Here is a 24,228-nt window from a genome sequence, read left to right as displayed (position 1 = left end):
TCTCACATAGTGATCTCGGCGTAGAATTGAGCTAGTTATTCGAGATGAACGAATGCACATACATGACAACTTAAACTTAACCACTAAGCCTAGTATAGGAGATTAACGGTCTCGACTAGAATGATGCAGTCCCTGGCGGGGAAATGATAGCACAGGCCAGGATCATGCGAGTAAGTGGCAACAATGACGCGATATCCACCTTTCCGGCATGGACTTCCTGTAGGACATTCCCCAGTGTCTGAGCAGTCGATCCACCACCAGTTCCAGGAGATTTGGGTGGAATTGGACGTCCTAGTGTTTGTGCACGCGCAAGCATCCACTCTTCGGCACTGCATGCCCGCCACATTTGTTCCGGGGCAGGAAGTGGAAGTCTGAGAATCATGTTATCGTTCAGTGGCTCAAAGTAGTTCTCGTTTAACTTTTGTGTCTTCGACTCCAGGATGTTGATTATATGAACGAAGAAGAAGTTCCGACGGAGGGATTCCATGAATTTCCATTGGTTCCAATCGTTTTCATCCTCGTGGTGGATTTGGAGGGCCTTTGAATGGACACTCGATAGTCGTCGGGTCATCTTCATTTTGGTGAGTCAATCAGTTATATAAATGGAATAAGCGTAGCTTACCTTCAACAAGAATGAGCTATAGAGTTCGGCAGATCTCTCAAACTCCTGCTGTCGCTCCTCGCTTCCATTGCTAAACATTGGCTTCTTAACAGCAGCTGGTACGAAGCTGTTACCGAAGAGTCCCATAATCTGATAAATGCATACAGCATGCATAGCAGCCAGGCAGAGTTCGGGGGTATCGGTATAACTGTGGAAATTCCGAACAAGCTTCTCCCGCTCTTCGGATATCATCCGATCGACAAAACCAGAATCTGAGCCTGCTGTGCTTGCATAGGCACCTACACAGGCTAAGGCATCTGCCATTGGTGGTGCCATTCTGCCCAAAGAACAGCGGTATAATCTGTGGTGGACGAAGGGGGACCAGAAGTCTCGGTTGAGAATGAGACTGGGATATTCCCGCAGATGCTCGAGTATCTCCTGGCACAGACTGTTTGAATCAGTCCGGATCTGATGTCCCAGACCGACCTTGAATGTGTGCCCGAAGATGAGGTGGGAGGGGCTGTAAAGCCTATTATCCAGGTTTACGGACATTAAACGCTCCTCTTCGTTGGAACTATCAAGCCATACTCTTTCCAAAGGGGAGGAATGTGATCGGCCGCTTTCTGTTGATGGACTTGATTTGTTCTCGGTGTGTTGAATGGGATCGAGATGTTTTGAAATAGATTGGTCGGAAGTTGAAGTAAACCCGGTCGGGGGAGGTTGAATTGGTTCAAACTCTAGAAGTTGTGTTATATCTCCATTCCATGGCAGAGAGCTCCCAGTTCTCTTAGTTGGATAAGACCAAATTTCATCTGTTATTGTATCCTCGGTAAATTGCATACTCTCCAAATCGAAGGGTGGCCATGTGTCAGGTAGTAGAGCGTTGAGGTCCAGAGATTCCTGATGGTTTTCATAGGAAGTATCATCCAATGAGACAGGGCTTATCTCGGTAGGCTGTAAGGGTTCTGATGTTTCCTGAATAGTTGGGGCCATCGTATTGACCGAAGGTAAATTCATCTCCGCCTCTCTGCCGGAAGGGTATTGACATGAAATGCCCAGTTGAGCACATCGCGCACAGTTAGGACGGGCCAAAGAACAACGGATCTTCTTTTGAGCGCATGTTTCACAGGACTTCTGCTTGGATTTGCGGCCCTGGCCTCCTTTGGCGATACATCGACGCCGATGTCGATCTCGTAGATCATCTGGTAGGATATCAGGTCAGACACAGACCTGTCTTCTACCTGTTGAATAAGAAATGAACATACGCCGCGAGTAAGTTTTGTGGCAAATCTCACAACGGAATTCATTATCATTGCCAGAGTTCCGGGAAGATGATCCTTTGGTTAATTTCTGACTGGATGCCTCGTGAAATTTATCCATTTCGTCTTTGCCTGGAATTAATCCCAAAGTGAGTGTGTTGGTAGCCATGTGGGACTGTCCACGGTGAGTACAAAATAGAAAAACGGGGTTCGTTGAAGAGAAAGTAGATCGTCTATTTGTAATTCTCACGCTAAGTAATCTACCCGCCTCGTATAATACCACTCGGAACGAATGCTGTAAAGAGTAATTGCTCCAATATCTGGAGAGTGAAACCATGGCCATAAGAAGTACAGGGAATTCCTCTGAGGGATTTGGTTAGTTGTATCTTGGTCTTGAAGTATAACTAACTGCCCAGGTCAAGATGAAGTGTGTGAACAAAAATACCGATACGCCAATACGACAAGATGATGCTCACTCAAAAATGCGGATGCCATTCACCAGGATGGCTTGCGGAATTCAGCTTCAGATCTAGTATTTGGGTTAGGTGGTCTCATGTTTCGATTGTATATAAATTCCATTCGAAGGTTCTCTGGCAATCCGAGATCTAGGAAGAAGCTTGGATTACGATCTGCGGCTGATAGTACACTAATATACTAAAGCGAGACTTTGCTTTGCTTCAAGAAATCCTCCCAACTCGTCACTTGATAACCAGACTTTTCGAGCAGTGCATGGCCCTCCTTCAAACTCTTGCCGTTGAAATAACCCGGGTTCTCAACGAACAAGTGATTCTCCAACATCTCCTGGCCCATCGGACCAGGGATGAAACTCTTGTAGGTATCAGAGTCCACTTGAACAAATCGGGTTTCTTTGCCAGTGACCGACTCAAACTCAGCCAGGATACGCGTAGGGGAGTAATAGTCTGCTGCTGCCAACAGCTGACGGCCAAGAACCTCGGAACGGTTCTTCAAGGCCGCTGCCACGTATTTGCCTGTTCATTACATTGCGTTAGCCTCAGCCTTTGGTGTTTGAGTCAATATGGTTTATCACATACCCATATCGCCAGCAATGTCAATGAGCGGGAATTGAGCGTCCTTGCCGACAGGGTAGGCCAAATTGTAAACACCATCATCGCCCTTGCGCAGCATTCCAAACACGGTGTAATTGGTCATGAAATAACCGGGCAGCACAAAGGTGGCTGGCACGCCAATCGACCGAATATACTCCTCGACCTTTGCCTTGTGATCGAAGTGAGGAACGTGCTTGAGCCGACCACCCGATGTCTCTGTGACATTCAGCAAAGACGAGAAAATCAGATGCTGCACGCCAGCCTCCTTTGCTGCATCAGCGACGTTCTTTCCATGTACCAGTTCAGCATCGGATCCGGCATTGCCCCAGTCCGGGGTGGTCACGAGGAAGACCGAGTGGCTGCCTTGCAATGCCTGAACCAGTGACTCCTTTGAGTTCATGTTGGCCTTGAGAAAGAGTATGTAAGCATCGGGTTTATTTCTATGTAGTGCATAATGAGGGAACTTACGGTCTTGACCTCGACGCCCTGTTTCACGAGAGCTTGAGCCGCCGGCTTGGATGCATCACGAGTGATACCACGAATCTTGAACTCCTGGGAGAGGGTAGCATCCTGCTGAATAGTGCGAATGATAGAACCGCCTTGCTGTCCTGTCGCACCGAAAACCGTGATAAGTTTAGACATTGTTGACTTTGTAGATGGGTTTGGTAATTGCTTGGTTATAGACCAGTTGAAGTGCTGAGCATTGGAATTTATAGGTCGCGATGTCTCGAGGGCTCCAATTGATTAAGCCTGCAATAGCTTCTGCTTGCAAAGAGATCGGATTTCGGGGTTCTTGTTTTGTAAGCGTAGCCAACGTGTCCCGGAGGTATAATCTTGGTAACAAAATCTATTATCGGGCTTAATATCATTGCCGTGATACTATTCCAAGGTATTTCTTATCCAAAAGTGTAGATTTACTCAGCGCGGGATTGAGATGAAGCCCGAAAGCTAATAATAACATACACTTACACACCAGACTTCACTTAAGTTTTTTTTCCCCCTACACTTTTCCCTGATCACTATTGCCACCTTAAAAGTCCTATATATATTTAATGGTCCGGCGATCTTAGGAGACACCATCATTCACCGCCACATCCATATACAACCAACGCAACAGAACGTTTCCTCTACACAATGGTTGCAGTACTAATTACCGGTGCGACAGGAAAGCAAGGAGGCGCGCTCATCAAGAGTCTAATTGCTAGAAAATCTTCTTTCGAAGTTCTTGCCGTCACCCGAAATGCCCAATCCTCATCGGCCCAGAAATTGGCGAAGTTGTCATCCAACATCAAACTGGTCGAGGGAAATATGGACGATCCCGCAGCGATCTTCCAAAATGCACGCAAAGTCTCCAAAACTCCCATCTGGGGTGTCTACAGTGTTCAGGTATGCACTTTCTACCTCCTTGTACAAAATGTACTTGGGCTAACCAGCCCTAAATAGGTCGCAATTGGCAACGGCGCGCTGGAGGAATCGCAAGGAAAGGCACTCATTGATGAGTCGCTGAAGGAGAATGTTCAATTCTTCGTGTATAGCTCTGTTGATCGGGGAGGAGATGCCTCTTATACGACTCCGACTAAAGTCCCGCACTTTATCAATAAGCACAACATCGAGCACCACCTCGTTGAGCGAAGCAAGAATACCGACATGCGATGGACAATTCTTCGACCGGTTGCCTTTTATGAGAATCTCGTTCCGGGCTTCTTCGGCAAGGTTTTTGCGACTAGCTTCAAGATGGCGTTGAAGGGGAAGCCTTTACAGATGGTGGCGACGGATGATATTGGATTCTTCGGGGCCGAAGCTTTCCTACACCCGGAGAAATACCAGAACAAGGGTATTTCCTTGGCAGGAGATGAGTTGACATATGACCAAATGGCGTCGGTTTTCCAACAAAAGACGGGCAAGTCGATCCCGTCGACTTTCCAATTCCTCTGCTCGACCTTCATGGCATCGATGAAGGATATGGGATATATGTTCAAGTGGTTCCATGATGGGGGCTACAAGGCTGAAATCCCTGAGCTGAGAAGAATCAACCCAGGGCTCAAAGACTTTGGGACGTGGTTAGAACGCGACAGTGAATTCAGGCGTTGAGTTTTGTCATCGGCATGACACTTTTATGTATTTGTTTTGTCTTTTTCGGGATCAGGTTACTGAGGATTGTGCTTATCAAGATGTATAATACCAATCGAAATAATTCAACCGTTATTCTACTGTTCTATCGCAACCACCTCAAGCTGTAGCTGTACCTCTAGATTTTTTAACGAAATATGACCTATACATGGTTATAGTCAACCGGCTGGCTTGGTATAACCAGTGGGACGCATAATAATTTCCCGAGGTCGACCTATAATACTGCAGCCCAGGTGTTGTACTTTATTATACTCTCCGGGGCTGGGTAAGAGGTGGTTTGGGGAGCTTAGGGATGATCTATATGGCATTTCAACCTACACCTTCGGCAAAATGCATAGATTTGGAGTAAATCTGAACAGCAGTTCTATAGCAAATATTTCAATAGATAAATCTCCACTGATATAAATATATCAATATCTCAATAGATGTATGAACAAGAATAGCATTGTAGTCTCAGCCATCGGATTCCGATAAGATACTCTTGGTCCGTGCACCCACATTTGACAACACTCTCCTTCCCATCCCCCCGACCTCCAAAGTACATAAGAATACTTACCTACAGGAAATGAATTGTCTTACTTCCATGCGTCTCTGTGCAAGACGCATCTCAATCACACCTCTCACCCGACTCCCCAACCTGCACGCACCCGCATTCCCGCTCGCGCGCTCATTCCCGAGAATGGCATCCAGCGCGTTTCAGTTTGCCGAGGGCGAGGATGCGCAGCAACTTGCCCGAGATGCCGATGCTTTATTACAGCAGGGCTGGGCGCAGGATGGAGACGGGATGGGGGTCACGAAAACGTTTCATTTTAAGAGCTATTTCAAGGCTGTGGTGGGTTATTATTTCTCTTTCTTTTCCTTTTTTTTTTTTTTTTTGTTGTTCCTGGTCTGGTCTGGACTTCAGACTGGGGCTGCTTCTACTTTTCTGCTTGTGAGACTGGATAAACTGACAACCTATACGGAGTAGGCATTTGTTAATATGATTGCAGCCGAGAGTGCATCCAAGAAACATCATCCCACTATGACAGTGGTAAGTGGGACGTTTTAAATCGTCGGTGCCTGGGTCAAAAAAAAAAAGAAATTAAGGCTGACGCCTCATTAGCGGATTGGCTCGGTCGATGTGCACTGGACAACCCATCGCCCACGAGGATTCACCCAAAAGGATATTACAATGGCACAACATTGTGATCGAGGTGCTGATCTGATGGGTGCTGTTGATCCAGGTCAGGGACTGAAATGTGGTCCAACTGTCTAGTTTGATCTCTCTCATTTTCTCAAATTTGCGTGGACTGGCAGTTCCTTTATTCCCCGGTCTGGCCCCCCCCTCCTCGCACACTATCACCAGTAGATCCCCCCACTGGCGGTTGGAACTAGTCTGAATGCGAATTTCCCCTTGAAATCCTGTTGGAAGTGACTTTTTTTTTCTCTTGAGTGTTTTTTTTTTTTTTTTCTCCCGAAAGGGTCGTTCCTCGATTTCAATTTTCTATTTCGATTTGGATTTCTCTCAAGTTACATATATTTATAGATCTATATTTCAACGGCTGTGCCATGACGTCGCAATCAGTCCATGCCCACGTTCCTTTCCGATGATCATTGCCTATCTTATTAAACCTTGGTCGCTCCTTTTTCTTCAATGCGCTCAACGTGAAATCCTGACTTGAACTGTCCGGAGCTGTCTGGAGCTGCGTGGAACTGTGAACTGTGTGGTACTCTCCATCATGAATCCAGATCAGCCATCAATTGGCGAACGCAGAGGTCGTCGACTTGCGCCTCTACAAACCAATTTCAGTCGACCAGCTGCTCAAAAACGGGTACAACGCCCTCGGCCAACCGAGTATCCCAGTACCGATGGATCAGAAGGTCCCGTTCCGCTCCAGACTCCGGTTAAAAGGCAATCCTCCAAAACGAGTCTGCGCAATCTCTTTGGCCATAAATCTTCGCGCGCAGACCCCAAATTGGAGGAGATCATAGAGGCACAGACAGAACCTCAAACGGCCATTCTGTTGGAAACAGCCCTGTCGCCCTCTATTATGAGCCCCCAAACTATAGATACCAATCCCACCATTACCTCCCCGACAATTACCTCCCCGACAGAACGATCTCGCACGACATTGAAGCCCTCCCGTTCGAAACCCGACCCCAAACATGCGAACCAGGAACAGTATGGCTGGAAGCCTCCCCCATTGTTCCAGGCATATCCCCAATCTACCAAGCATGCCTGTCTCCCGGCCCCTGCTCTCTCTGCGGATTCCATCTTGCGCCTGCACGCGACCACCGCAAGGAGCTCCACCGACGATAGCCCTGCCAATCCCTTAGAACAGGATGAGGCCGCCGATGCCGCGCGTAAAAAGCGGGAACAAAAGCAAAGAAAGCATCTCCGGACGCTATCCGGTACCATCAACAAGGTGGATTGGACTGAGAAAATATATGTCCTAGCAACCACTGGTTACATCCTCCAATATGCAGGCGAAGGGAAGCATGACCGTCTTCCGGAGAGGATGCTACTGCTAGGGCCCAACTCTGTCGCATTTGCTAGTGATGCTATCCCTGGGAAACATTGGGTAGTCCAGGTCTCTCACAATCCGACAGATGATGGTTCCGCCGTGCCGGAGCCCCCCAAACCTCGATTTTCGCGCTTTGGCTTCCATAAATCGAATACCCGGCGATTTTCGCGCAACTTTCTTCTGGTGTTCGACAACCCCGAAGATATGATTGGCTGGTTGGTGGCCGTGAGAGCTGAGATCGAAAAACGGGGAGGACGCAAATTCACGCAAGAGAAGCACTCGGATGAAGATACTATGCCTCAGCTGCGGTCCAAATCAAGCGTTCGACAAATGATACAGAAAGATCCCCATCGCATTTCCAGTCTTTTCCTTCAACCCCAGACCCTCCAATCGCCCACTGAGGAAGAAGATGGTCATTCTGTCGGTGCCGCAACATGGCAATCTCGCCGCAGTTCATATGTGTCGGTTAATCGTCGCTCAACGGTTGAATCTCGATCCGGATCAGCGTCGACTGGCCGAACCGAGGCCACAAACCCCACCAACGGTTCTGCTTCGATCGCGTCTGACATTCGTTCTTCGTCATTCACTTCTTCGAATATACCCAACTCGCCGCCAATAGGCACCGGTGCTTTCAGACCTGACGAGCCTCTGCCAGAAGAGCTTGACCGAATCTACACGCGCACCCCGCCCGCTTCTAGTCAAGGGAAACGACAATCCTTATATATGCCCACGCCACCTCAGCCTCCCCCAATTACCGACTTCACGGAGGAGCCGCAAGCCAATCACCCGCCGCCTATTCCCGAAGCTCTCATCCGCAGTGCTTCACCTCCAGCGCCTAATTTCAGTGTCCCCTCGTTTAGCAAGAAATTTGTTCCGAGATCTGGGCCGATCCCCATTTCCCATGCCTCTCCTTCGTCAATTAATGGGTTCGCACGCCGCGTCGAGACCGACCCAAATATGTCTGCCTTTGCATCTCCTCCACAATCCCCGACATTCAGCGTCGCCAGTTCGCGCTACACAGATTCATCGGAGCCCAGGCGCGTACTACGACCCTCGAATTCAGAGGATGCCCTGACCAAACCCATCCGTCCAACGCAGAATGCCCAAAACTTCTCCCGGGCGCCCAGAACAGTGCCTCCTACAGGTCCTCTACCCGATCCCAGAGCATCTTCCCGCCCAGTCAGTCTGATCGGCCGCTCGAGCATGAGTCGGAAACCCATCAATGCAACCCAAGTCCAACCTGCTCCTCCACCGACAAACCCAATACCGCGCAAGAGAGTCTCCACTATATACCCAGACAACCAAGCTGCTCATAGCATGTTACGCCGCAAGAGCATGCCCGGTCTTGGTTTAACAAGCGGGCCCCCATCCGCACCACCCCCCAACTGCCCACTCCCTAAACTCCCCTCGCCTCCTATCGTCAACATCACCACCACCACCACCACCACCACCACCACCACCACCCCTGCCACTTCCACCGGCACGACCGCGCCGCAGATGCTATCACCCTGGTCTCCAACGTCTCCAACGCAACGGTTCTACGGATCCGAGCCAGTGCGAGATCACGTCGAAGATCGGAAGAGCGGTGCCCATGCCGCAAGCAATGATCCAGCAAGCAATGTCCCACGAACTGCTCGGCATTCGAAACTTATCAAGAGTCCCCTGGTCTAAATCCACCCTCTCTCTGTGACTCAACATCACATCTATGACGCTTTACCTCGCTCCAACGCCGATACTCCAATACCCCCTCACATCCCTTTCCTACGATCTCCTTCTCACGACAATACCTTGAGATGCATTCCCTATACCCTCTTTCCTTTTTCTTGAATCTGTTATTAGTATATCTGGCATTTCGGCTTCGGCCTTACTCAGCATCGAATACCCCCGGGCCCTTTTACATCTATTGCATATCTGAGAGCCTATCATACCCATTCTCTTATTGCGCACATCGGCGATATCAACCCTTGCGTGCATATGTCAGTTCCTTTTTTTGTCTATACTTTCTATGCATTACTTCGCTTCGTTTCGAATGTGTTTCTATTGGCTTTTTTTTCCTTGTATATACCCCGTTTTATTCTGTTTTCTTGTTCTTTGCATTAGAAGCATATCTCTTCTCTCTTCTGAACTCGGTATTTTCTGTCTTCTGTTTTCTATTGGGGATCTATATAATCTACGGCGGATGGGTTTACAGTGGGCATAGCATAGAACTGAGCCTGTACATTACCATGTTTCCTCCTTGTCTACTGTCTGCAATACTCCTACGTCGATTTGATGCTACATGAAACCCAAATAGAAGTTGTGCAATGAAATAAAGATAGAAACCGGGGGAAATAAACAATATCCCAATGATATCAATTCTCAGGAGCAAGGCCCAAAACGCCATAATGAACGTGGAATAAGGATCTTGAAAATACAAATCTCGGATGGCTTGAAATAAGCACCCGCATAAGACCGTGTAAGACCAATTCTGATCTATCGGCTTTGAATGTCGTTCGAAACATAGCAGCATTACTCCTCCACCTCTTCCACACTTGCGGTCAGACCTCGTCGCGCTGCGACTGCGGACGGGGTAGAAGTGGGCTCGGCGGAGGTTGTGGTCGCCGAGGGGGCGGGAGTAGAGGGAGCAGCTGCGGTAACTGGGGCGGGAGCAGAGGCTGAGGCCTTGGATTTGCTAGACTTTTTGCTCTTTTTTGTCTGTGGGGTTGAATTGTCAGTTTTACTATTTCTGGAGAATATAAGGATGGAACAGATGCATACCTCTTGCCAGCCCCATAGAGGCTTGAAGCTGTCGAAGAATCCAACATCCTCGAACAGATTGGGGAAGAGCCAGAGACCTGGGGCCACAGTGAAGACAGTAATGCAGAAGAGAATCAAACGGAAGATAGCCATGGCGAAGAAGAGACCCAACAGTCCCATCATGCCAACACTCAGATACCACACTCCCTGGCGCATGATCATAGGCCACAACGGGAACAGGACAACGGCGAAAATACCCGCGACCACGGCGGCGGCCATGGCCTTCTGCTTCCACTGGGGGCCGTCATACAGCCAAACATAATGCATCATAGGGTCGGTCTCCTGGTGCTGTTCGATCTTCACGGTCCATAGACCCTTGGTGCGGTTCTTGGGTTTGGCATGGTTGTGTCCTTCGTGGGGATCAACCTTGCTGACTCGGAGAGCCAAAAGAGAAAGTGGAAGAAGCTTGAAAACATTCTCGGCGGAGGCGCGATCGGTCACTGGGGGGAGGAGAGAGTTCTTCTTTGAGGCGGCTTTGGCATAGGCGGGGGATTCAATGGCTCGGATTGCGCGCTTGACTGCATTGAAGAAAAATTATGTTAGATAGTGATTCCTCGTAATGTGTTTAGATGTTGGTCGCTGCTCACCCTTGAACATGTCCTTGCGCTGTCCGTCCATGATACACGTGCGTGGCTTGAGGTTTTGCGACCGCAGCCAGTTGGCCACTGCCAATGCCTTTGGGTCTGGAGGATTGTTGGGGTTCACAGGAACCTGTTGTGTGGTTGTGTGTTGGTGCTGCTGGGGCGCGGGCGACGCAGCTTGTTGTCCTTCTGGTGCTGCTTGACCCTGTTGTTCGGCTTGAATCTTTTGTTGCTGTTGGTGGGCTTGCATTGCTCGCATGCGCAACTGCGCAACATATTGTTCAGTGGTCAGGCCAAGCTTTTCAGCATCGGCAGCCAGCTGTTCACGCTGCTTTGCGGCGAATTGCTGGGGCGTCATCCCTCGTTTGGCGGCTTCGGCAGCGAACTGTTGCTGCATGGCCGCCATTTGCTCAGGACTGGGCTGGCCGGGGGTGGCCATTTTGAATTAAAATTGGAAATAAAAAGCAGAAGAGAAGAAGGAAGTCCAAGGCAAAGAAGAAGTTGTGAAAGAAAAGAAAGAGAAGTGGCCAGATTGACTCAGCTGATTTGTCCGCCCTCCCGACTTCCCCGGCCAAGCTTAATCTTCTTCCCTTTTACATTCAACCTCACGCTGAACACTGAACATGAGCTTCATGAGCTTCAGAGCTATTTTCATGTCGATGCTCAATGTCTGTCCAATATGACTCTACAGAAACCCTGTTGAACGCTACCTTGGTGGCTGTTCTACTGGTATGTGTCTCACTTCGCAATTAATGCCCCCACACTCACATGAATATCTTGATCTAGAGCGAACGAGATGTGGCTGGTCAAATTCCACTTAACTATGTGACAAACCCTGCTGTGTCACTGTCAGCTGCCTGCTTTGGAAACCGCATCTATGATCGAGATGACGCTGCAAAATGTATCTCTAACCTCGTCGCAATCGGGTACCGACGTCTTGTTGTCGATCTATATTGGTCGGTCAACCGTAGGACTTGGTCTTTCTGTCCGGTGTCTGTTCCAGCCGAATCTGGAGTGTCTGTATCCTCAGGTACATCCGCCACATCAACAGCAACAGCTAGCGCGGACTCCGCGACTGTCACTGGTACTACTGATTCACATGGACACACTCTCTATGAGCTAGGCTCATACAAGTGCACCAACGACCTCGATCTCTACACCTTGGCGGAAGTGCTTGTAGGTTATTTCCGTGAGACAAACTCACGTCTGACCGTGTACACAGCCTATCTCGTTCTCAATCTCCATGTTGCCGCAAGTGACTCCACACCAGATGAGCCTGCTTCCACTATCTCAGGGGGTCAAATGCCATCGGGAACTGAGCTAGCCGGCTCGATCCTCGGGATGTCCCTTGAGGACTTCATCTATAGCCCGGCTCAGCTTGCCTCAGACCGAAGCAATTTAAACCAGTCATGGTACAAGGTCGAGCAGGGCTACATGCCCATCACAGAGTATTTCACCGTTCATGAAAATGAAGCGGGTGAACAGAGCACTCCGGATGGCTGGCCATCATCAAAGTACATTCAGCTTGCGAAACGCGATCGAGTACTCATTGAATACGGCTCTATCGATTCCCAACTAATGAATTACAATCTGTCTACCGAAGAAAATTTGGTCTTTCCTCCCGGACAACTGACTTCTGATGTGAATATCTCCGCAACCACCAACGGGACCCTCACTTCAGGCTGTCTGTATGAGCCTGGGCTCACACGCGTGTCTCAAACCAACTCATCATGGGCTATATCCAGTCGCTTCCCTGTCCCTGGTGGTCTTTCCACAGATGAGACGATGGCTTCACTATCGAATGTTCTCTCTAACATTACAGCTTGTGGTCTCTCGCCAATGCTCAACACCACCCTCTTCGGCCAGACTGCAGACCAGCAAGTTGAACATTACCGTAATGTCTCCCTCGCCTCTTCCTGGGCTTGGGCTATCGGCGAGCCACATGATGCAAACTATGGCGGTGGCGACGGTGATCCCAAGTATGACCGCTGTGCGATCATGGATCTAACGCTGGACGGCCACTGGAGATCCACGAATTGCACTGAGCAGCGGCGTGGCGCCTGTCGAGTCGGTAATTCGCCTTTCTCCTGGGTCCTGTCAGACTCGACCGAATCATTCTCCAATGTGTCGAAAACCTGTCCGCCAGGATCGAGCTTCGCTGTACCGCGCACCGGTCTCGAAAACACGTATCTCTACAGACACCTTCTCTCTCTGCCAGAGACAGAAGTCGACTTGGGTTCCACAAACCCCGCCCTTCAAGAGGTCTTCGTAGACTTCAACTCGATAGATGTTACTTCCTGCTGGGTATCCGGTGGCTATGAGGCGAGGTGTCCCTATGCCTCTGACCCGCAGCAAATCGAGCGCAGAACTGTGCTTGTAGCTGCGATTGCGGGTATCATCGTCCTTCTTATCACGGCCTTGACTTTCTTTGTCAAGTGCAACGCCAACCGCCGAAATTCCCGGCGCAGAAAGCGTGTCATCGAAGGGTGGGCATATGAAGGTGTTCCCTCATGAGACAGTCTATGCACTTGGAATTATCTCGATGATGACCCCAAGCGCTCGGCACACCCTGAAGGTGCTGTCTCGGCCTTTTGGGTGTATATCAAAATTGGACATCTTATATACTATGCATATTGCCTTGCCTTTTCATTTGCACATCTATAATTCTGAAGCTCCTACCCTCTCCACCACCGGGCTTGTCTGAGCGCACTCCCCGCAACATCCATGAGCTCAAGTCCAGCGACCAGCTATCGGGCTCGACTCTACAGCGGGTGGGGAATTTCTTCCGGGATGCTCTTTTCCGTTGATTATATTAGCCATGGAAACATGAACACAATCGGCGACTTCCTGAAACAAGCTGTCCTTCATTGACAATTGCCAATGACATAGGATGTGCGACAATAGATGGGTTTCCGCTGCTCGACATCTGCCACTTAGGCGTCACGAATCATGCAGATACTCGCCGCGCATGAGACACTTCAGAACGTCAGTTCCTAGGGGACTGCGATCTCGTTCGTTTAGCGATTTCCCGGATTTGCCTTTGGACATCAAGAACCTGATCGATCGCTATCTTCAAAGAACTGCCAGAAATGGGGGGTCTGTATTCTATTGGGACCTCTTTTGACTCGTCTCTCTGTCGCATCTTATCTACACAAGAGGATTCTATGGGCTATTGCTTCAAATGTAGACCATAGAGACGCAGTCAAAAATTCTAAGAATCCATACCTAATTATCTTGCCCTCAGAGACCAACCCCACACTTAGAGCTATGCCCAATGTGACCAAATGGTCGGTCGTTCCGTAGATCGTAGATGGTGTCAACTTCATCTCTGAGCCCATAGAAATTGATCTACAGCTTTTTAATAATATCTACAACCCAAGGTAGGGGCCCCAGCTGGCGGCTCTGGTGCCAACGCTGCTAGCATGGACTGCGCACCTGATAAATATCAATGAGCTGATCTGCACTCTAGCTGCAGAGACCCTGTTAACACTAACAAAATCAGCTGGCTCACTGCTATGGTTTACTTTTTATCTAGGCTCGCTGGTGTATTGGAACAGTGTACGGCAAGTTGTATAGCTATCATGCTCGGTTCAAATGTTCATTGGTCAGAACTACATACAACAAAAATGATATCCATAATACACAAACAATTCCAATCCATACATATTTCCATGAAAATCAAACCACTGGAAACGGGATATCAAAGTCCCAAACAAAAGCAAGTCGCTACATGCCATTCATGAAGACAAACCGTAAACTCCTGGAGAAAAGAAAAACAAAGACGATAGATATCACATTCAAAGTCCGGCGAACCGAGCCCATCCTGCAGCCCGATTTGGCGAAGCACTCGGAGTTTGTCTGTCGCTTTCGTTCTGGTTGCGGTCGGGTTCCTCATTGAGAAGGTTGTCACTGCGTCCTTCTTCGGCGACCTTGCCACTCACATCGCGGCGGCGTCCGACGCCCAGACCAGCGATGTAACTTCCATACGAGGATAAAGACGCACCAACTCCGGCTGCAATTCCAGGCCGAGCAGTGTCTGTACCAGTGTTGCTCACGACACGGCCCTTGCGGTCGCTTTCGGTGGCGCGGGGCGAAGCAGGCATCCTGGTTGAGAGGTATCCGTTTTCTTCGTTGTCGTCGTTCTTCTTGAGAGACTCATAAGCAGACATCTTGCTGCTGCGTTTCTTCTGAAGCTTGGTGGGCTTACGAACTATCTGTTCGCTTGGCTCGCGAGTCACGGCCAACCCAGGCTTGCCATCTACATCCAGCTCGCCATAGAATCGGGTCTTGGGCGAAGTGGGTTTGGGGCTCTCGTGTGGAACAGACACTGGCTGTGCCTGTGCATTGTACGATAGATTGGGGCTATCGCCCAAGACAACGCGGCGCACGGGATCGGTATTCTCCGGCTTTTCGGTCAGAATAGGTTGCGGGGTTGGTGGATTAAGCATGAGCGGGTTAAATGGGATATAGCCATCACGGTCATCATCAAGGTCGTCTCTGTGATCTTCTGGGTCTGGGAATATGTCCATGCGCTGATCACCCACATCTTGTTCACGGCGGCCATCATCAAGGCCATAGAATTCATGCATGGCGAGTGACGCATATTCACCACGAACATCTTCTGGGATAGCATTTCCGATACTTGGCTCCGGCTTGGAGCCATAAGCAAACCAGTCTCGAATGCCGCTACCGGCGGACGTGGCGGATTTTCGGCTGTAGACAGAAGAGGACTGACGGAGAGCGGCTGCGTTCCCATCCTGCGTCTCACCCATTGGCGATAGAGACCGCTCAGAGTATGCCACCCAATTATCAGACAATGGGCTGACGGTTTCCGATCGATCAGCGGTGCGTGATGACAGGTTACGCATTTGAGCAGTGGCATTGATGATTTCGGGGGCGTGCGAGGCAACTTTTCGATATTCTGGGCCAGGTGTTTGTGATGTGAAGTCATATGGCTGGCTCGCTGTTTCTTGGAATAGTGTCTCAGGGCTGGAAGGATCCATGTGAGGTTCTGTTGGAGATTCCAAGTGGGATAGGCGATGCTGATAAAAGGAAGGGTGTGACTGGCGCTGCTCGTCGAGCATACCCATTGATTCACGGTTGAAATCACCACCAGAAGACTGTTCACGTGTGTGCATGAATGGTACACTGCGAGGAGATCCAATGAGCGGATCCTCGAATGTGGAATCCAGGGTGGATTGGCTGAGATGTTTCTCCTCCATTTGAGTCTCCTGGTGGGTCTTACGGGGACGTGCAGTCAAATTGTCTTCAAGTGGGTTCATGTCAGGCGGTAGGCGGGAGATCTTCCGGAATGTGACAGCCAAGAAAACCGATATGGCAAGGGAGATGAGATGCAACCCGCCATTTGCGATAGCCAAGATGAAGGTGGCCTCCGACAGTTTCACAGTCAGGTCGCTATTGTTGAAGAGAGTTCCCCAATGGTATGCATTGTGGCTCCATTCTCCATACGCCATAAACGCAGTAAACACGTAGAACGGGATGAGTCCGAAGTCGAAAATCGCAGCGAATAGCCCATAGCTGGCTTGAGAGCCTGCGGGGCGGGTAATAACAGATCGGGAATTATGGTAGATGGCATATATCGTGTGGAGAATTGCAACTATGGGCTACAATAGAGGTCAGCAAGAGAACGTTTTCTTGGGTGGACTGTACTCACGCCGGCGCGAATGATCCAGATGACGGTCACTGCAGCTCCCTTAATAACGACAGAGCAGAACAGGGACCCGAGAGCCCCCAGAAGAGTGAGCACGCGAAGTGCGAGCTGGGTTGATCGTGCATACTTGACCCGATCCTTTGTTTTGTAGCTCATCGGTGTAAATGAGCTGGCCGTATTGAAGGAACCCCACTACATCCACCATTAGCAGAACCCACCATTAATTTCCGAATGATCGCACATACCGTATCAGGGTGGCGGTTTAGATTTACTAGCGGTCCTTTTTGCTTGGGCTTGTCTGCTGGACGAGTCCAGCTCGCCTCTGTCGCGGCTCTCGGGTTGAAGCCGCGGTCGGTCGGACCTTTAAAGCTGTAGGCGGCCGGGCTTTCATAAAGGAATGGAGGTGACGATCTCCCCATGGTAGCGACTGGAAGCCACTCGTGGCACCCACGCGAAGCAAAAGAGAGGAATGTGAAGAACCTTGGGAATGTGAAATGCGACTGTCAGCTTGGGATGTGCTCAGGTCTGAGTATGTTGTACATCCTGCAAACATGTGATAGTAACCCGGGGCAACCGATAAGATCACGTGTCATGTCTCATTATCTCCGATCACCTCCGCGGTTTCTCGAATCTATGCATCATGCGCCTAAAACAGACCTTTGTATGTGCTCAATGCACTGTGCGGCTTAATCGCCGACCTCTTCTACAATATCAGAGCTTCGTATCTCGATTTACACCCAAACGCTCCAACAGCCATGTCGCCCAAACCGACCGACCCGTCCGTGTGGCCATCGTGGGCTCCGGTCCAGCGGGGTTCTATGCTGCCTACCGTCTTTTGGCTAAACAGCAAGATGCGATAGTTGATATGTATGAGAAGCTACCTGTACCATTCGGCTTGGCCAGGTTCGGTGTTGCTCCGGACCACCCCGAAGTCAAGGTGAGTCACAGTAAACCACGATTCAATGATGAGTCGACCATTGAACATTGTATGTAGGAATAAGCTCATGATTATATGAAAATTAGAATTGCGAAGATAAATTCACAGAGGTGGCGGAGTCCTCGCGCTTCAATTTTGTCGGTAATATCGACCTCGGACATGATCTACCGCTCGCTGCCCTCAAACCACACTACGATGCCATCATATTCGCCTACGGTGCCTCAAAGGATAGAGAGCTGGGGATTCCTGGAGAACAAGCTCTGCATAGCGTGCACTCAGCCCGTGCCTTTGTGGGGTGGTACAATGGTCTTCCAGAGCACAGAGATCTTGACCCGGACCTAAGCGGAGAGAACGCTGTTATTGTCGGACAAGGCAACGTTGCACTAGATGTTGCCCGGATTCTTCTTTCAGACGTCGATACCCTCCAAAAGACAGATATAGCAGATTATGCTGTGGAAAAACTCGCCACAAGTCGCATTAAGCGAGTGCGAGTTGTTGGGCGTCGCGGACCTCTGCAGGTGAGCTACCATGAATTCGCTGTTGATACACACGGGTTTCTAATTACTTGACTCAGGCTTCATTCACGATCAAAGAGCTCCGTGAAATGTTACAGCTTCCAGGTGTATCATTTGATCCCATTCCAAAAGATATATTTCCCCCGGAAGAAGTAGTATCGGCACTGCCCCGAGCGCAGAAGCGTCTAATGCAGCTCTTGGCTAAAGGATCAGCCAATGATCCTCTGACAGCCCCAAAGTCATGGTCTTTGGATTTCTTACTTGCTCCTGATTCTCTTCACTGGTCGCCTGATTACCCATACCATCTATCCCATGTAAAGTTCTCTCGCAACGAACTCGACCCATCCGACCCCCACAGCCCCACCTCCAAGGTGTCTCCAAAGCACTTGTCGAGCGGAAAGCGTGCACAGGTCAATCTACCAGCTAGCGTTTTCTTCCGCAGCGTGGGCTACAAATCCCTGCCTCTTCCAGGACTAGAGGATCTTGGTATCGACTTCGATACCCGACGCGGTATCATCCCGAATGATGGATTTGGCCGCGTAACAAGCTTGTCGAACAAGGGCGAGCCTGAAAGTCTATCTGACGGATCTCTTATCTCCCACCTGCCCGGTCTGTACTGCGCTGGCTGGGTGAAGCGAGGCCCAACGGGTGTAATTGCCTCCACAATGACCGATGCATTCACTACTGCAGACACCGTTGTGCAAGATCTGGCAAAACGTGCCGATTCAGCGTCCTTGCTTCATTCACCCGATCACAGTAGCGGTCTAGGCTGGGACGGAGTGAAAATCGAGGCCCAGCGCCGCGGACTACGCCCGACGTCGTGGAAAGACTGGCAACGAATCGATGCGGCAGAGCGAGAAAGCGGCCAACTAAAGGGCAAGCCTCGGGATAAGCTTGGGCGTGTAGAAGAAATGTTGAAGGTGCTTGATTGAACCTTTATGTATATTATGGACTATCTGTATACATAGTTTGACAAATCTAATTACATACTCGGCCCAACACTCTCATCTTTGCCCGTGCATTATCCAGCGCTTCCGTGTACCATTCTGTCCCTTCGTTGTTACATTCCATGAATCTTATCTAGTCCTCACTACACGCATGCGCTGGAATCCACTTCAACGTAAGTGGCATCAATACGGCCGAGTTGCTCCGCCAGACCGTTAGTCAGCTTGTTCATGGCTTGCAAGCCAAGGTTGAAGCCACCCGGGGCGGCATCAACAGCAAGGACATTGATTGTATTGTCGATCTTGCCATTCGAGTAGTGCAACGCGTAGCATTTGCCGCAGTTGGGGCTGTTCCAGGCTGGGATGGTGAGCGCACCGCCAATGTTTGGGAAGCCTGGCAGCGATTCGAAGTCGGTGTAGCCTTGAGTGATCAGGCCGTTGACACCATCAGAGCAGGTGACGGTGGTCAGAGAGGATGTTCCAACATCATATTTGGTGTCGTAGGAGACGGATACTGTTTCCGCTGCCGCCGGAGCCGGAGCAGCAGAAACGAGGCTGAGGGTTGCCAGGAATGCAGAGGTGAAGGTGATGGTGGACTTCATATTTGTAGAGGATTTGGTGGTACTTTGAGGAAGAGAGAAGAATGTTTTTGTTGCTTGTTGTATCTACTTTGCTCCCTCCTCGACGAGGTTTATATATCTCCTTCACTCAGGCCTCCCATCTAATATTGTTCTATTTCCTCTTTGATGGCAGGCTGCATCCGGCACAGGTCTTGGATGAAGGTCTTAGACTCACAGGTGAAACGGCCCAAATAGGATACCCTCATCTGGGGTCCATCATCAGCCGATACTCCCATAACGAACAACCCACAGAAACCGGTGCAATAAGGCCGAGGACTATTGTGGGGTTCACGAGGAAGCATGCAGGCAGACTGAGACATGGCATATCTTGGCTGCTATTTTGGTCCGGTCCGTAAAAGGACTGCATAGTCGATCCACATACAGCTCACGCGAGACTCTCTTTATGCTACGGTATAGGGTGACTGCATTCGAGGTTGCATCGAGCAATACGGACAGAATGCCACAGCCACATTTTATTTCGATCTGGGTTTGAATCAAAATTTAATATTAGATCTATAAGCTGATCTCATCAAACTAGAAAAAGGAAGGGAAAAAAGGAAAAAAGAAGAAGGAAATGAGCGCAAATATGTAAAGCAGATAGTTGGATCGTGTTAAGTACTCCATAACTAACCAAGGAGCAAAAAGCAAAAACAAAAAGAAACGTCCCCGGGAAGGCTTGAACTTCCAACCTCCCGATTAACAGTCGGACGCGCTAACCAATTGCGCCACGGAGACTTGTGATGGCGAAATCAGTAGAAAGAGGTTTGATGTACGGAAACTAAATGTAGTTTTGAAGGTTTCCTAAGGTACCTAGTCTACTCCGTACTATTATTTCCCATAACTAACTATGTATATTTGTCCTAACTAAGATTGATCATGGTTATTAAGACCATCTTATACTTTTGTCTACATTAAGTAACAAAATAGTCCATGTCTCTTCAACAAGCACGTCTCCGTGGCGCAATTGGTTAGCGCGTCCGACTGTTAATCGGGAGGTTGGAAGTTCAAGCCTTCCCGGGGACGTTTCTTTTTGCTTTTGATTTTTGTTTGGTCTTCCTGAGGTCGGTTACTTTACTTACACACTCATGTCCTTGTTCATCTCTTTTGGGGAGGGGTTTTTTTTCTTATCTCTGTCATTTGATTAAATTCATGAGCAGGGAGAGGTAGATCCCTGTTCAAATTAGAGCTCACATACTCCGTACATACATTGTTTTAGTATCTGTGGTTGTTTTTTGCCTACATATATATATATGTACATAGTAAATTCCAATATTGGTTTCAAATTGTTGGTTAAGCCCCGAGTGCGTCTCTGGGGCTAGTACTTTCATTCCTTTTATCTTCGACAGCATATGCAAATATTATACGCGGACAACCAGGAAATATTCAACCACCTAGCTGCCGCTACCACTAACCCTAGGTCGGATGGCCACTTCCTTCCTTCCCCACGGATACGCCGGGTAGGACATAATTCGGTGTCACCGATTCCTAACGGCACTACGTATCTTCCTTGACACCGAGCACAACACCTACCACAGCTGCTATGGTAGTTCCCAGTAGTAGACCAATGTTACAACTAGCGGCGTTTCCAAGTACCGCAGTAAGGGACTCCGTGGCAAAGCATCTATCTCACTTTGGTTCCTGGTTCCAAAATAGCGATAACCACGTCAATATCGAGATAGTTTATTCCCTGTGGGTGAAACATTTACCGTGTCCGTTTTTGTATACACTATATGTCCCTATTGTCTCCAATTCTTCCGAGGGGAGAGTAGAGTATATTGCACCACCACTCGGATCATTCTCTGATCGATGACTTTATACCAAATTAAGGTGGACTTTGGTATTCGGATTTAGCAATGTAAATATGTAGACGGCCGCCACCCCTTTATTAATACATGGCACATTCTAAAAACAGGTTCCAGTATTTCTAAGATTTGCATGACCGACGCCAGCAGTAGCCATACAGCGCTATTCTAGTATTACTTCGGGCTGAGTCCCTAGTCCTTCATTTTGGAGCCAATATCTACTTTGTGGGGATTACTTTTAAAATATCTCTCTCTAATCCGTACTCCGTATCTAATGCAAAAATAGAAGAGAAAAAAAAGAAGGGCCCGAACCGCGATTTGAACGCGGGACCTCGCACAGGTTCACCCGAAGCACGAATCATACCTAATTATTCATTAGTTGAGATTCGCAGGACAGTATATAGAAGTGGAACGTACCACTAGACCATCCGGGCGGTTGTGTGTTAGATTTGGATGTTTGAAGATAGTTGACCTACATTTGATATAGACGAATCAGATCTATACATTTTGTAGACTCAATCTAGCTATTTATTTCTTCTATCGAAGAATAATCTATTTAAAGGTTACTATAAATTGTATTACAGTGACTTGAAAGATAAAATATGGGTAACACATAATATACGATTGATTTGTGCACTGACGATGGTTATCATGGGAAAATATATATATCGTCTATTGACGATAGTGAGCCAATGATTATAACCGAAATATCACATAGGAACGGAAAAAAATAGTAACGGGTATTATTAGACCCGTCTGACGTGATCAGAGGGGTTATTCTCGCTAACCCAGGCGGAGTATCGTGAGGACCCCATGAGCATTGAAGCTCTTGGCTTCATCGCGGGGGACCTTCACCCCCTACTACGTTCACCAAGACATTACAACCCCAGATTCAAAGGAAGCAGAGCCAAGAATGACAGATCCCAAGTCAGTCGCTGTTATCGGAGGTAAGACAAATATCTGAGTGTACAGGTCTTTGAGACTTACTAACAACCATTAAAGCGGGCATATTTGGTCTTTCACTAGCGATTGCCCTGCGAGATCGAAGTAAGCAAGGTATCTCCCTGGAGAAAGTTTACAAATAGCTTATAATCCACAGACTATGAAGTGACTGTCTTTGATCGAAGTCAGTACGATGAAAATGGATACGACCCAACAGCCGACGATGTACAAGCTGCATCTGCCGATCACAACAAAATCGTGAGTAATCCAAACTGGCACAGATAAAAGTCCATGCTAATCAAGAATATCAGTTCCGCGCGTCATATGGGAAAGAGATTCACTACCAGCGTCTCGCACTGGAAAGCCGAAAAGCGTGGGTTTCGGAGGATGAAAAGCGTGGATCAACGGAACAAGACGATAGCAGAGATGTCGGACTTTTTGTTAATAGCGGAATGCTCCGTATACAGCCCTTTGACCACTTGGCTGCCCTAGAGAAAGAGACTCTAGCCAACATGCAGCGTGATGGTCTGCGAGACACGCAGTTCGTCAAGAGTGACCCCGCAGACTGCGAACGGGCCGATAAGCTGGGCTGGAAAGATAAGATACTCAATTTCCGCATCCCAGACTCTGAAAGCACATATGAGGCGGTTCTTGACTCTCTGGCTGGATTTGTGAGGTGCAGTAATGCCTGTGCCCACTACCAAAAAGTGGCCGCCGATAAAGGCGTGAAATTTCATCTCGGGCCACAGGAGGGAGCCGTTGATCACTTGGTTAAAGTGAAAAGCAACCTCGAGCCAAGCAAAGACAAAGTGACAGGTTTGAAGACCAAGGATGGCATTGTTCATGATGCGGACGCCGTTGTTGTGGCTGGTAAGTCGCGAGAGACCCCCCTATCCCCATTTGCTTTTACTCACAATTTTGAAGCCGGATCATTTTCGACACAAATTCTCCCTGAATTGAGCTATCATCTTGAGTCCTCAGCCGGTAGCCTTGGGACCTTTAAGATAGATAAGAGCAACACCGACCTATGGGACAAATACTCACCGGAACGATTCCCTGTCATGACCTGGAAGAGTACACCACGAGACACTTCCGGAAAGGACACAGGGAGTATTTACGTCCTACCAAGAACCCCAGAAGGCCTCGTCAAGATTGGATACCGTGGAATAAAGGTGAGTACTGGTAGTTATATCCCTCTTGATATCTACTGACTGTGTTGTTTTCAGTGGACCAATTTTCAGCCAGCGCCGCAAGATACCCCGTTCACCCAGGACGGTCAATGGTCAGTGCCTCTTCCAGCGGAGGAGTGCTCACTACTTCCAGAACCAGCCTTGTATGCTATTAAGCAGTTTGTGTCTATCTTCCTGCCTGAGTTCGAAAATACGCCCTTTTTCTCCACAAAGCTTTGCTGGTACACCGACTCGTTGGACAATTCATTTGTGGTGAGCACATAGTTCTTCCTTATCCCAATACCTTTGCTAATATTATCTTGAATCAGATTGATCATGTCCCAACATACGCAGAGAAATCCGTCTTCGTTTGCACTGGGGGTAGTGGCCATGGTGCAAAATTCCTGCCGGTGCTAGGAAAGGTAGGAAACCCCACTCAAGTTGTAAGATAATATCTGATAATTTACAGCATGCGGCGGAAATCTTCGAGAATGGTGATAAAAGCTCATCTTTCATGCGCTCGTTCTGGCGCTGGCGCCCTGACGCACCTAGAAGAAACGGGTTGGAAGAGGGCCCCGGCGGACCACGAGATATTTCGCACAATTAATCATTTAACATTGAAATTTCATACACACAATTCATGAGTTAATTCTCTACTGACTTAAAACATTGAAATAAATTGTTTTGGAC

At 48.8% G+C, this 24,228-nt stretch overlaps 12 protein-coding genes across 12 annotated transcripts; 6 read left to right on the top strand and 6 right to left on the bottom strand.

The window, feature by feature from the left end:
- Positions 1-115: 115 nt before the first annotated feature.
- Positions 116-2,029, bottom strand: N7455_011185 (Zn(II)2Cys6 transcription factor domain-containing protein; the record flags this gene model as incomplete). Its single annotated transcript, XM_065606608.1, has 4 exons — positions 116-571; positions 623-1,338; positions 1,444-1,803; positions 1,867-2,029. The coding sequence occupies 4 exons, from the start codon at positions 2,027-2,029 to the stop codon at positions 116-118; spliced, it is 1,695 nt and encodes a 564-aa protein (XP_065459774.1).
- Positions 2,030-2,514: 485 nt separating this feature from the next.
- On the bottom strand, positions 2,515-3,569 carry N7455_011184 (NmrA/HSCARG family protein; the record flags this gene model as incomplete). Its single annotated transcript, XM_040959822.2, has 3 exons — positions 2,515-2,849; positions 2,913-3,333; positions 3,396-3,569. 3 exons carry the CDS (start codon positions 3,567-3,569, stop codon positions 2,515-2,517), a joined length of 930 nt encoding a protein of 309 aa, XP_040809757.2.
- Positions 3,570-4,004: 435 nt separating this feature from the next.
- Positions 4,005-5,083, top strand: N7455_011183 (uncharacterized protein; the record flags this gene model as incomplete). Its single annotated transcript, XM_040959824.2, has 2 exons — positions 4,005-4,313; positions 4,371-5,083. Coding segments are annotated over 2 exons (957 nt in total), but the record flags the coding sequence as incomplete, so codon positions are not given.
- A 557-nt stretch (positions 5,084-5,640) lies between these two features.
- N7455_011182 (4a-hydroxytetrahydrobiopterin dehydratase) lies at positions 5,641-6,312 on the top strand (the record flags this gene model as incomplete). The annotated part of the gene is made up of 3 exons (XM_040959852.2): positions 5,641-5,889; positions 6,025-6,087; positions 6,160-6,312. The coding sequence occupies 3 exons, from the start codon at positions 5,641-5,643 to the stop codon at positions 6,310-6,312; spliced, it is 465 nt and encodes a 154-aa protein (XP_040809711.2).
- A 463-nt stretch (positions 6,313-6,775) lies between these two features.
- Positions 6,776-9,232, top strand: N7455_011181 (peptidase family M20/M25/M40 protein; the record flags this gene model as incomplete). Its single annotated transcript, XM_040959855.2, has 1 exon — positions 6,776-9,232. The coding sequence occupies one exon, from the start codon at positions 6,776-6,778 to the stop codon at positions 9,230-9,232; it is 2,457 nt and encodes an 818-aa protein (XP_040809732.2).
- Positions 9,233-10,069: 837 nt separating this feature from the next.
- Positions 10,070-11,428, bottom strand: N7455_011180 (Sec62 family protein translocation protein; the record flags this gene model as incomplete). The annotated part of the gene is made up of 3 exons (XM_040959861.2): positions 10,945-11,428; positions 10,319-10,875; positions 10,070-10,255 (listed from the first exon to the last, which is right to left on the bottom strand). The coding sequence occupies exons 1-3, from the start codon at positions 11,375-11,377 to the stop codon at positions 10,070-10,072; spliced, it is 1,176 nt and encodes a 391-aa protein (XP_040809763.1). The 5' UTR covers positions 11,378-11,428.
- A 121-nt stretch (positions 11,429-11,549) lies between these two features.
- N7455_011179 (Lectin C-type domain protein) lies at positions 11,550-13,452 on the top strand (the record flags this gene model as incomplete). Its single annotated transcript, XM_040959812.2, has 2 exons — positions 11,550-11,667; positions 11,725-13,452. Exons 1-2 carry the CDS (start codon positions 11,605-11,607, stop codon positions 13,450-13,452), a joined length of 1,791 nt encoding a protein of 596 aa, XP_040809694.2. The 5' UTR covers positions 11,550-11,604.
- A 1,283-nt stretch (positions 13,453-14,735) lies between these two features.
- N7455_011178 (uncharacterized protein) lies at positions 14,736-17,028 on the bottom strand (the record flags this gene model as incomplete). Its single annotated transcript, XM_040959818.2, has 3 exons — positions 14,736-16,562; positions 16,613-16,801; positions 16,855-17,028. The coding sequence occupies 3 exons, from the start codon at positions 17,026-17,028 to the stop codon at positions 14,736-14,738; spliced, it is 2,190 nt and encodes a 729-aa protein (XP_040809745.2).
- A 221-nt stretch (positions 17,029-17,249) lies between these two features.
- Positions 17,250-18,993, top strand: N7455_011177 (NADPH-adrenodoxin reductase; the record flags this gene model as incomplete). The annotated part of the gene is made up of 3 exons (XM_065606607.1): positions 17,250-17,546; positions 17,633-18,064; positions 18,121-18,993. The coding sequence occupies 3 exons, from the start codon at positions 17,250-17,252 to the stop codon at positions 18,991-18,993; spliced, it is 1,602 nt and encodes a 533-aa protein (XP_065459773.1).
- Positions 18,994-19,151: 158 nt separating this feature from the next.
- aspf13 (allergenic cerato-platanin Asp F13) lies at positions 19,152-19,607 on the bottom strand (the record flags this gene model as incomplete). The annotated part of the gene is made up of 1 exon (XM_040959850.2): positions 19,152-19,607. The coding sequence occupies one exon, from the start codon at positions 19,605-19,607 to the stop codon at positions 19,152-19,154; it is 456 nt and encodes a 151-aa protein (XP_040809688.2).
- A 644-nt stretch (positions 19,608-20,251) lies between these two features.
- N7455_011175 (uncharacterized protein) lies at positions 20,252-20,679 on the bottom strand (the record flags this gene model as incomplete). The annotated part of the gene is made up of 2 exons (XM_065606606.1): positions 20,252-20,359; positions 20,536-20,679. Coding segments are annotated over 2 exons (252 nt in total), but the record flags the coding sequence as incomplete, so codon positions are not given.
- A 1,661-nt stretch (positions 20,680-22,340) lies between these two features.
- On the top strand, positions 22,341-24,145 carry N7455_011174 (NAD(P)/FAD-dependent oxidoreductase; the record flags this gene model as incomplete). The annotated part of the gene is made up of 8 exons (XM_065606605.1): positions 22,341-22,374; positions 22,430-22,474; positions 22,527-22,627; positions 22,681-23,239; positions 23,294-23,541; positions 23,596-23,811; positions 23,868-23,960; positions 24,008-24,145. 8 exons carry the CDS (start codon positions 22,341-22,343, stop codon positions 24,143-24,145), a joined length of 1,434 nt encoding a protein of 477 aa, XP_065459771.1.
- Between the last annotated feature and the right edge of the window lie 83 nt (positions 24,146-24,228).

This window comes from Penicillium solitum (assembly GCF_028829755.1).
Source record: "Penicillium solitum strain IBT 25940 chromosome Unknown utg000009l_segment0_segment0, whole genome shotgun sequence".
Lineage (NCBI taxonomy): Eukaryota > Fungi > Ascomycota > Eurotiomycetes > Eurotiales > Aspergillaceae > Penicillium > Penicillium solitum.
This window is presented reverse-complemented; position numbering and strand designations above follow the sequence as displayed.